This window comes from Pristiophorus japonicus, chromosome 1 (assembly GCF_044704955.1).
Source record: "Pristiophorus japonicus isolate sPriJap1 chromosome 1, sPriJap1.hap1, whole genome shotgun sequence".
NCBI lineage: Eukaryota > Metazoa > Chordata > Chondrichthyes > Pristiophoridae > Pristiophorus > Pristiophorus japonicus.
The window spans coordinates 338,958,780-338,971,047 of NC_091977.1; the positions used below are offsets into that span (position 1 = coordinate 338,958,780).

At 47.1% G+C, this 12,268-nt stretch overlaps 1 protein-coding gene across 9 annotated transcripts in view; it reads right to left on the reverse strand.

Moving 5' to 3' along the window:
* The window catches only part of golga4 (golgin A4), a 550,135-nt gene that overhangs the window by 2,529 nt on the left and 535,338 nt on the right, over positions 1-12,268 (reverse strand). For 8 of the 9 annotated variants that reach the window (XM_070889514.1, XM_070889499.1, XM_070889470.1 and 5 more), the window contains one exon: positions 5,716-5,779. The exons of the other annotated variant lie outside the window; for it this stretch is intronic. In XM_070889514.1, coding sequence (XP_070745615.1) covers positions 5,750-5,779 — 30 coding nt within the window. In that variant the 3' untranslated portion in view covers positions 5,716-5,749. The remainder of the gene's footprint in view (positions 1-5,715; positions 5,780-12,268) is intronic. 9 annotated transcript variants of the gene reach the window in all.

The following is a 12,268-nucleotide window of genomic DNA, read 5'->3' on the forward strand; positions in this document are numbered from 1 at the left end:
GAGGGGAAGGGGGTGTGGAGGGAGGGGAGGGTGGAGGGGAGGAGGGGAAGTGGGAGTGAGAGTGAGAGGAGGGTGGGCAAGAGTGAAGGGGGGAAAGAGTGAGGGGGGGGAGAAGAGTGAGGGGGGGGAAGGAGAAGAGTGAGGGGGGGAGGAGAAGAGTGAGGGGGGAGGAGAAAGAGTGAGGGGGGGAGGGGAAAGAGTGAGGGGGGGAGGGGAAAGAGTGAGGGGGGGAGGGGAAAGAGTGAGGGGGGGAGGGGAAAGAGTGAGGGGGGGAGGGGAAAGAGTGAGGGGGGGAGGGGGAAGAGTGAGGGGGGAGGGGAAGAGTGAGGGGGGGAGGGGAAGAGTGAGGGGGGAGGGGAAGAGTGAGGGGGGGAGGGAAGAGTGAGGGGGGAGGGGAAAGAGTGAGGAGGGGAAGAAAGAGTGAGGAGGGGAAGAAAGAGTGAGGGGGGAAGAAAGAGTGAGGGGGAAGAAAGAGTGAGGGGGGAAGAAAGAGTGAGGGGGGAAAGAAAGAGTGAGGGGGGGAAGAAAGAGTGAGGGGGGGAAGAAAGAGTGAGGGGGGGAAGAAAGAGTGAGGGGGGGAGAAAGAGTGAGGGGGGAAGAAAGAGTGAGGGGGAAGAAAGAGTGAGGGGGAAGAAAGAGTGAGGGGGGAAGAAAGAGTGAGGGGGGGAAGAAAGAGTGAGGGGGGGAAGAAAGAGTGAGGGGGGGAAGAAAGAGTGAGGGGGGGAAGAAAGAGTGAGGGGGGGAAGAAAGAGTGAGGGGGGAAGAAAGAGTGAGGGGGGAAGAAAGAGTGAGGGGGGAAGAAAGAGTGAGGGGGGAAGAAAGAGTGAGGGGGGAAGAAAGAGTGAGGGGGGAAGAAAGAGTGAGGGGGGAAGAAAGAGTGAGGGGGAAGAAAGAGTGAGGGGGGGAGAGTGAGGGTGAGTGGGGGAGGAAGAGTGAGGGTGAGGGGGGGAGGAAGAGTGAGGGTGAGGGGGGGGGGAAGAGTGAGGGTGGGGGGGGAAGAGTGAGGGTGAGGGGGGGGAAGAGTGAGGGTGAGGGGGGGGAAGAGTGAGGGTGAGGGGGGAAGAGTGAGGGTGAGGGGGGGGAAGAGTGAGGATGAGGGGGGGGAAGAGTGAGGGTGAGGGGGGGGAAGAGTGAGGGTGAGGGGGGGGAAGAGTGAGGATGAGGGGGGGGGAAGAGTGAGGGTGAGGGGGGGGAAGAGTGAGGGTGAGGGGGGGGAAGAGTGAGGGTGAGGGGGGGGGAAGAGTGAGGGTGAAGGGGGGGGAAGAGTGAGGGTGAGGGGGGGGGGAGAGTGAGGGTGAGGAAGAGTGAGGGTGAGGGGGGGGAAGAGTGAGGGTGAGGGGGGGGGAAGAGTGAGGGTGAAGGTGAGGGGGGGGAAGAGTGAGGGTGAGGAAGAGTGAGGGTGAGGGGGGGAAGAGTGAGGGTGAGGGGGGGAAGAGTGAGGGTGAGGGGGTGGGAAGAGTGAGGGTGAGGGGGTGGGAAGAGTGAGGGTGAGGGGGGGGGAAGAGTGAGGGTGAGGGGGGTGGGAAGAGTGAGGGTGAGGGGGTGGGAAGAGTGAGGGTGAGGGGGGGGAGAAGAGTGAGGGTGAGGGGGTGGGAAGAGTGAGGGTGAGGGGGGGGGGAAGAGTGAGGGTGAGGGGCGGGGGGGGGGGAGATTCACGGATTCCCAGGCTGCCTGCAATTGCTACGGCCTGGAGGAGTCTGTGTTCCATGTATATGTTGAGTATGTGAGGTTGCAGCTGCTCCTCAATTTTTGGTTGCACTTCAGTCCCACGCTCCTGATCCTTGGGCAGCTGGGGCAGAGGGGAGCGGGTAGATCGGAGAACCTCCTTGGTGGACTGCTCCTGGGCCTGGCCAAGGGAACTATTTACAAGTCCAGGCAGCGGGCGGTTATGGGGTCGTTTTGCCCGACTGCCTGCCTTTCTTCCATGGTTCCGTTCGTGCCCAGAGATGGAACATGCAGTGTCCGCCAGTACGCTTGAGGCTTTCCGCGAACGGTGAGCACCGGAGGGGCTGGAGTGCTTCATCAACCCCAAAACAAAATTATGTATCATTTGAATTTCATTTAAATTTGGTTCAAGTTGCGTTTCAGAGTTTTTGACCTGTTAAAAGGGGGCACTTGCTTTCTTATTGGTGATGGCACCAGGAATCAATCACCAAATTCAACACAAGATGTAAACAACTAAAGACTGGGCTCTATCAATTCCCAACCCATGCCCTAAAGCTGTTGAGACTAGGTTAACTGAAAATTGACCGAGCCTCAACATCCACGCATTTTAAAAGAATCTCGGGGAGAGATAGAGACATTACTACACATTTAATAATTTGTTCGAAAAAGGTGCAATGCCAGAGGACTGGCAGGTAGCTAACGTAATACCTATATTCAAGAAGGGGGATAGAACATGTTCAGGGAATTACAGAACAGACCAGTCAGCGTAACATCTGCGGTTGGAAAAATAATCGAATCCCTACTGAAGGAGAAAATAGAACATCTAGAAACCAAAAATATAATAATTACGCATGTGTCCCAAGCGGCTGCATTCACTTCAATTGGAGCGGACAGTCGAGATGAGCTTGTGAGGCAGTACAGAAACACCCAAGCCTGGAAACCCTCCACCAGATGACTATCCAGCAGTACCTAGTCATTAATGTTTTTCCTCCCCCAGGATGAGGTGGATCCAGATTGTTTCCCCATCCTGTCTGAAGTGTCAGCTTCTGCTAAAGCACACAGAGCCACTCCAAGATGCACATAGAGCATCGAGGTAATGTTTGTCATTAGTGTGGCCAAAGAACGGAAAAAGTCCATTTGCAAAAATTACAAAGTTGAAGATATTTCAAACTGGGTAATATGTGTCTTTGATGGCTTTTTCGCAGCAATTGAAGGCTATCTGAACTGAGAGCTCTTTCCCCATAATTTCTTTTTCCTTTTGGTTTGTTTTTAAATATAAGTGTTTCTCAGTGCACTGCCAATTGTGGATGATGAATTAGGTTGTTTTACTGCAGTCTTCAAAAATGTAATCAGCTTAATTTGAAGATTTCAGGCGGGGAAAAACTCCCCCACTGCACTGGCATAAATCTAATCCTAGAATATTTTTATATATTTTGAGGGTGGGGTGAGGGAAGCAGCAGCCTTGAGTTGAGACCCGAGGACAGTCATTTCACAGCCCTTGACAGAGAAATGCCAGATGCCAAAATATCTTTGTTCAATTAGATGCTGTAATCATAATCTCCATAGAAACTGAAAAAGGAATTACAAACAACTGTTAGAATTGACTTGAACTGCATATCAATTAAAGAAAGGAGTGTTATATTGGAGACACTACTGAATGTAAACAAAGGATGTAATGTTCCCAAAAGGAACCTCCTCTCAGGAAACACAACTGCAAAGCTTGTAACTTCCCAAGGTGCCCTTCTCCACTGGTAGGGTCAGAGCATGGAATCGCTCTTTGAAATAAAAACATCTTCCTCATATAACTAGGATAAACACAAGTAACCAACAAGTAGAACCAACATATGTCTCCATTTAGAGACTGAAGCTTTATGTATGATAGTCTACCCTTCTTGGTGGGCTTAATTCAATCCCTCACGAGAGAGAGAGAGAGAGAGAGAGAGAGAGAGAGCGTAGAATCATAGAAATTTACAGCACAGAAAGAGACCATTTCGGCCCATCATGTCTACGCCGGCCAAACAAAGAGCTATCCAGCCGAATCCCACTTTCCAGCTCTTGGTCTGTAGCCCTGTAGGTTACGGCACTTTAAGTGCACATCCAAGTACTTTTTAAATGTGGTGAGGGTTTCTGCCTCTGCCACATTTTCAGGCAGAGAGTTCCAGGCCCCCACCACCCTCTGGGTGGAGAAATTTCGCCTCCAATCCCCTCTAAGCCTTCTACCAATTACTATGCCCCCTGGTTGCTGACCCCTCTGCTAAGGGAAATAGGTTTGTCCTATCTACTCTATCTAGGCCACTCATAATTTTATACACGTCAATAACGTCTCCCCTCAGCCTCCTTTGTTCCAAAGTAACAACCCCAGCATCTCTAATCTTTCCTCATAGCTAAAATTCTCCAGTCCAGGCAACATCCTCATAAATCTCCTCTGTACCCTCTCTACTGCAATCACATCTTATATAGGAACATAGAAAATAGGTGCAGGACTCTCTGCTTCCTGAATGCCAACCAGTTCTCTATCCACATCAGTACATTACCCCCAATACCATGTGCTTTAATTTTAGACACCAATCTCTTGTGTGGGACCTTGTCAAAAGCCTTTTGAAAGTCCAAATACACCACATCTACTAGTTCGCCCTTGTCCACTCTACTAGTTACATCCTCAAAAAATTCCAGAAGATTTGTCAAGCATGATTTTCCTTTCATAAATCCATGTTGACTTGGACCGATCCTGTCACTGCTTTCCAAATTCGCTGTTATTTCATCTTTAATAACTGATTCCAACATTTTCCCCACAACTGATGTCAGGCTAACCCGTTTTCTCTCTACCTCCTTTTTAAAAAAGTGATGTTACATTAGCTACCCTCCAGTCCATAGGAACTGATCCAGAGTCGATTGACTGTTGGAAAATGATCACCAATGCATCCACTATTTCTAGGGCCACTTCCTTAAGTATTCTGAGATGCAGACTATCAGGCCCCGGGGATTTATCGGCCTTCAATCCCTTCAATTTCCCTAACACAATTTTCCACCGAATAAGGATATCCTTCAGTTCCTCCTTCTCACTAGACCCTCAGTCCCCTCGTACTTCCAGAAGGTTATTTGTGTATACCTTCGTGAAGACAGAACCAAAGTATTTGTTCTTGTAATGTGGTGACCTTAACATGCAGTACTCTAGCTGTGACCTAGTGTTTTATACAGTTCAAGCATAACCTGGCTGGAACCGAGCAGGAGACCAGGCCTCTTTCAACTCCTCGACAGGACAACCGAAATCCTGAGGCTGAGAGTTTCACGATATAACCATGTCACAATCCACCTCCATGTTCTAGATATTTTTCTCAGCAAATCTTCAACCTGTTCACCATAGAGGGCCTGAATAATGATGTACATTACAATCGTTGTGCATTTTTCAAATCTAGTAGTACTTCAGAGAAGTTTATGTTGCAGTGAAATTGTCTGCATGAGGCTCCTGACCCATGAAGAGATAAATGGACTATAAACTGAAAGCAAATAAACCTGAGGTCTGAGAATTATACCATTATGTGAATGAATTCATTTTGCAATCTGCTCATGGCACCAAACTAATTGAGTTGAAGGTTTTAGTATGTACATATATAAACTGTGTAATTTTAATGTGTTAACAGATAACTTACAAAAAATGTGAACTTGATCATCATTAAAATATAATATATTTTTACAGCCAACAATACCTCAATCTAGGTGTTGCTATTTAGTCATCCCATTTAAAAAAAATTTAGTTAAAGTACACATTTGTTTCCTGGACATTTTAATTCTTGGTAAAGTGCAATCCATAGTAAGGTAAACTCTGAGGGCTGTGGAAGGAATGGACTCAATGGTTGAATGCCCTTTTCTCTTTCCAGATTTTCCTGTGTGATTGTTAGTCAATGGCAATGCCTAGATAGATGAGCTATAAAACATTTATCAATTTGTTAGTCGAATAGCTTTAAAACACTTAGCATCGATGTGTTAGGATAGCTTTGTTATGTTACAAAAAGCTGACAAAAAACAAGACAAACAAAAAGTATCACTCACCCACATGTTAAGTGAATGCATCACCAGCCAACTTTCAGAAGATGCCAGTGCGAGGCGAGGAATACTACAGATCCAGGAGAAATGAGCATAATAGCTTTTATTAAATAAGCAAGAAACACACCCAATACCATGGAAAATGCATGAATAAAGGCAACCGTTAGATGAATTGTCCAAACCATTGTAAGGATTGTTAAGCCAATATCTGAATTGGAGAAATTAGTAAGGAAGGGGGAAAAGAGTGATATACATGGGACAAACAACTAGTTCCTTGAAAAGGCCTGACAGACTTTTAGAAATGGGAGCTGGTTTAACACACTACAATGAATAAGTTAAATTTGAACTGTATATAGTGGCCTGAACTTTGCACTAAGAATAACAGTGAGTCTATCAACGCTCATTGTTATTTTGGATTAAATTGGACAACAACTTCTGGTGACGGCACTTGCACAGTAAAACGCGGAAGTCCGGAAATTGCTGTCTGATTTGCCTTGCTCCTCCACAAGCTTTGCTATACTGGTACATTGTTGAGAGACTCGGTATTAAAACACATGAAGGGTGTGAATTTCTATTACTTACCCATTAGATACCCACTAAATATAGCAGAAAAAGTTTTGCTTGCAACTTCCCACGCTGGGTGTCGCTGGGAAGGCCAGCATTTATTGACCATCCCTAATTGTCCTTGGAACATCCACAGTATATTTATTTGTAGCAGTTTGCTACAACTGAGTGGCTTGTTATGCCATTCCAGAGGGCAGTTAAGAGTCAACCACATATAGGCCAGACCAGGTAAGGATGGCAGATTTCCTTCCCGAAAGGGCATCAGTGAATCGGATGGGTTTTTAACGACAATTCAGAAATTTCACAGTCACCATTATTGATACTAGTGTTTTGTTCTAGATTTATCAATTAACTGAATTTAAATTCCCCAGATGCCATGGTGGGATTTGAACTCATGTCTCCAGATCATTAATCTAGGCCTCTGGATTACTAGTCCAGTAACATAACCAGTATGCTACCGTACCCTTGTATAAATAAAGTAATTTGATTCAGTGGGGGAAAAGTATGGGGGTTCAGCAACATGGAGTTTAGGATCACAAGACATTAAAGCAGCACCCAAAGTGGATAAAAAAGCTAATGAAATACTGGGTTTTATGGAAGAGGTACAGAATATAAAAGTTAAGATGTAATGATGAACTAAAAAAACCTACAAACTGTAGGAAGGATGTTGAGGCAACAGAGGATACATTGTCGAATAACAAGCATGTTACCTGGTGTGAGAAAATACAAATATGAAGAAATCCTTGCTGTTTTTATTTGAACAATGAAAGAATAAGTGGTGATTTGAAAATTAGAATCCCAGAAGTTTATAGCACAGCTGAAGGTCATTGGCCCTTTGTGTCTGTGCTAGTTCTTGACTAAAGCAATCCAAAACTAATTCTAACATCTCACTCTCTCTCCATAGCTCTATTTTCTTCTGCTTCAAATATTTATCCAATTTTGACTTAAAAGTGGTCATTGCCCCAAACACTGCATTCCATGCTCCAACTCATTGCGTAAAGAAAGTGGCGCTTCTGGATTCCAGGAAGGCATTTCATGCTGTTCCACATATCACAGATTTACCAGGTATGCACCCATGAAACAAATTGCAAAATATGAAGATGGATTGATGTGCGGCTAAAAGGCAGACAAGGGGTAATGGTGTGTGGGGCAAGTTTGAGTGGGCTCTCTTTTTTTTTTACATAGGGTAAGCACAGACTTCCAGGAAATGTGATTGAGGTCTTTAAAATGAAGGAAATTGATTCTGTTCAGGTGAATAGGTTATTTGAGTTAGATAGGGAGGGAAGGGCTAAGGTGCATCAGTCAAAATACAAAATCAGAGAGTTAGCTTAGATGCCAGGGGGTACTCCTTTTCACATAGTCATCGATTGCCAGAATGTGTGGTATGGATTCTCGATAGGCCTTCAAAAAGGAGCTGAAAGAGTTCCGAGAAGTGGAAGACATCTCAATTTATAGAAGGTAAATGGGTTAGCTGTGACTTGTGGTATCTGTTACTGTAGTCTCCTGGAGCTTGCTTGATTGCCTTTTGAGGGTGAGAAGAATTTCCCACCAGCAGTTGATGAGGCATTAAGGTTTAACCATACTGGATGGGAGAGGCTGGATGAATCAGTTAATATCTTCCCATCCTTTTCTGTACACTCATAAACCAGTTGACAGTGACTCAGAAGGGTCAGCAGTGTTTATAATCTATCAATTTTGCACCTGAACACAACTTTTCTATTATTAGTTTCTATGTCTAATAAAAATTGACTATTTAAATGGTCACACTAAAATTACATCCTCCCACCAGTGGAGCTGCTGGAGTTGTTTATAAATATATTAGCCAAGTTTTCAAAAGACATAAATTTGAGTGCAATGGCCAATGATACTAACCAATGTGTTCGAATCACAGAATAGTAAAGTACATAGTATAGTAAAGGGGGCCATTTGGGCCCATCGAGTCTGCACCGGGTCTTTCGAAAGGCAATTCAGTTAGTCTCACTCCCCTGTATCCTTTTTCTTCTCCTTCAAGTATTTATCCAATTCCCCTTTGAAGGCTACTACTGAATCTGTATCCACCACCCTCAAGACAGTTCATTCCAAATCCTAACCACTCGTTGTGTAAAAGATTTTCCTCATGCCTCCTCTGCTTCTTTTGAAAATCATCTTGAATCTGGGCCCTCTGGTTATCGAGCCTTCAGCCATTGGAAACAGTTTCTCCCTCTTTACTCTATCTAAACCCTTAATGATTTTAAACTGCTTTATCAAATCTTCTCTTCACCTTCTCTGTTCTAAGGAGAACCACTCCAGCTTCTCCAGTCTACGCATGTAACTGTAGCCTCTCATCTCTGGAACCATTCTCGTAAATCACTTCTCTACCCTCTCCAAAGCCTTGACATCCTTCCTAAAGTGTGGAGCTCAGAATTGAACATAATATACCAGCTGGGGCCGAACTAATGTTTTATACAGGTTTAGCATAACTTCCTGGCTTTTGTACTACAGGTACAACGTATTGAATCCGGCACTCCGAAAAACAGACATTTTGCATGGAATCATCCAGAATTATTTTATGAAAACCGGAAATTTTGAGGCGGCTAAGATGGTGACATCAGGCAGCGAAGAATGAGGAAACAGGTTTAAAAAATGCAATGCTGTGGGCGGCATGAATTGGCGAGTAGAGGGAATCGGTGAGCAGAGGATCAGCAGGAATCAGCGAGGACCGGAGTACCTGCGAGAATTGGCGAGGAGCGGAGGATCTGCGTGAATCGGCGAGGAGCGGAGGATCTGCGTGAATCGGCGAGGAGCAGAGGACCCGCGTGAATCGGCGAGGAGCGGAGGACCCGCGTGAATCGGCGAGGAGCGGAGGACCCGCGTGAATCGGCGAGGAGCGGAGGACCCGCGTGAATCGGCGAGGAGCGGAGGACCCGCGTGAATCGGCGAGGAGCGGAGGACCCGCGTGAATCGGCGAGGAGCGGAGGACCCGCGTGAATCGGCGAGGAGCGGAGGACCCGGGTGAATCGGCGAGGAGCGGAGGACCGGGGTGAATCGGCGAGGAGCGGAGGACCCGCGTGAATCGGCGAGGAGCAGAGGACCCGCGTGAATCGGCGAGGAGCGGAGGACCCGCGTGAATCGGCGAGGAGCGGAGGACCCGCGTGAATCGGCGAGGAGCGGAGGACCCGCGTGAATCGGCGAGGAGCAGAGGACCCGGGTGAATCGGCGAGGAGCGGAGGACCCGCGTGAATCGGCGAGGAGCGGAGGACCCGCGTGAATCGGCGAGGAGCGGAGGACCCGCGTGAATCGGCGAGGAGCGGAGGACCCGCGTGAATCGGCGAGGAGCGGAGGACCCGCGTGAATCGGCGAGTGATGAGGGAATCGGTGAGCAGAGGATTGGCGAGGAGCAGAGGACCCGCGTGAATCGGCGAGGAGCGGAGGACCCGGGTGAATCGGCGAGTGGCGAGGGAATCGGTGAGCAGAGGATTGGCGAGGAGCAGAGGACCCGCGTGAATCGGCGAGGAGCGGAGGACCCGAGTGAATCGGCGAGGAGCAGAGGACCCGCGTGAATTGGCGAGGAGCGGAGGACCCGGGTGAATCGGCGAGGAGCGGAGGACCCGGGTGAATCGGCGAGGAGCGGAGGACCCGGGTGAATCGGCGAGGAGCGGAGGACCCGCGTGAATCGGCGAGGAGCGGAGGACCCGGGTGAATCGGCGAGGAGCGGAGGACCCGCGTGAATCGGCGAGGAGCGGAGGACCCGCGTGAATCGGCGAGGAGCGGAGGACCCGCGTGAATCGGCGAGGAGCGGAGGACCCGCGTGAATCGGCGAGGAGCAGAGGACCCGCGTGAATCGGCGAGGAGCGGAGGACCCGCGTGAATCGGCGAGGAGCGGAGGACCCGGGTGAATCGGCGAGGAGCGGAGGACCCGGGTGAATCGGCGAGGAGCGGAGGACCCGGGTGAATCGGCGAGGAGCGGAGGACCCGCGTGAATCGGCGAGGAGCGGAGGACCCGCGTGAATCGGCGAGGAGCAGAGGACCCGCGTGAATCGGCGAGTAGCGAGGGAATCGGTGAGCAGAGGATCAGCGGGGAGCGGAGTACTTGCATGAATCCGCGATTGGCGGGAATTGGCGAGGTCCGAAATCCAGCACGGATTCGGTCGAGCATTCCGGATTTCAGACGATTGATTTTCTTGTTTAAAATCTGGAAAAAACAATCCAGCACGGATTCGGTCCAGAGGATTCCAGACGTTGTACCTGTATATGCCTCTATTTATAAAGCCAAGGATCCCATATCCTGTATTAACTGCTTTGTTAACCTGTCCAACCACCTTCAAAGATTTGTGCACAAGCACCCTCAGGTTTCTCTCTTCCTGCACCATTTAGTATGTATTGTCTCTCTTCATTTGTCCTACCAAAATGGATCACCTCACACTTTGCTACATTGAATTTCATCTGCTATGTGTCAGCCCATTCCACTAACATGCCTAGGTTTTCTTTAAGTCTATTGCTATCTTCCTCAATATTTACTACACTTCGAAGTTTGGTGTCATCTGCAAATTTTGAAATTGTGCCCTGTACCCACAAATCCAAGTCATTACTGTACATCAAAAACAGCAGTGGTCCTAAGTACTGAACCTTGGAGGAACTCTTCTGTACAACTCCCTCCAGTTTGAAAAACAACTATTCACCCCAATTCTTGGTTTTCTATCCCTTAGCCAATTTTATATCCATGCTGCTACTGCCCTTTTTATTTCATGTACTTCAATTTTGCTAACAAATCTAATATGTGGTACTTTATCAAACACCTTTTGAAAATCCATATACACATCAACTTGTCCACCCTCTCTGTTACCTCATCAGAAAACCCAATCAAGTTAGTCAACCTCGATTTACCCTTAACAAATCTGTAATGGCTCTCCTTTATTAGTCCATGCTTGTAGCTGTTATTTTCTCCAGATTATTGTTTCTAAAAGCTTCCATTCTTACATTCAGTCTGACTCTCCCTTGTATTATCAAGTTAATATCTGCCATACTCCTCCATTTTCTGCTTCATCCTGCTCTCCAACTACTTCATCATCCAGGGAGCTCTGGCTTTCCTCCTTGTGGGAATGTACCTCGACTGTTCCCAAACCACCTCCTCTTTAAAGGCCACCCATTGGTCCACTACATTTCTGCCTGCCAGTCTTTGACTCCAATTTACCCAGGCCAGATCCCTCCTCAATTCGATGAAATTAGCCCTCCTCCAGTTAAGTATTTTTATTCTAGATTTCGCCTTGTTCTTCTCCATAACTAATCTAAACCTTCCCGAGGTGCTCCTTCACTTGACCCATTTCATTCCCCAGGACTAGATGCAATACCTCCTTCCTCATTGAGCAGGAAACATACTGATCAAGAAAATTCTCCTGAATACCCTTCAGAAATTTCTGCCCTTAACGTAATGACTGTCCCATTCAATATTGGGTTAGTTAAATTCTCCCATTATCACTACTCTATAGTTCTTTCACCTCTCAGTAATTTCTTTGCAAATCTGCTCCTCTATCTCCTTCCCACCTATAATATACATCAAATAGCATAATAATCTCCTGTATTGTTTCTTAACTCCAACCAATTAGATTCTGTACTTGACCCAAGGACATTCTCTTTTAATCCAAAGAAATCTGAATAGGGTAGGTCAATAGGCAACAAACATGGTAGATGGAGGTCAACACTGATGAGGGAAGTATGAGATTTGGTAGAAGAAATAAGAATGTAGATTACATTCTAAATGGCAGCATGCTTGACGTAACCGAGCAGAAAAGTGATATTGGGGTTTTGATGGACAGGATGTTAAAAACATTGGTTCAGTGTTCGAAGGAAGCAAATAAAATGTTGATGTATAAGCCAAGGATGTGAGTTAAAAGTATACTGTTGAAGATGTATCTGACCTTGGTGAGGCCACGTCAGTTTTCAGTTTTCAGCTCTATTATAGGGAAAAGTGTAGAATTACAGGAGGAAGTATAGTAACCAATCCCTGAACTTGGCAGTC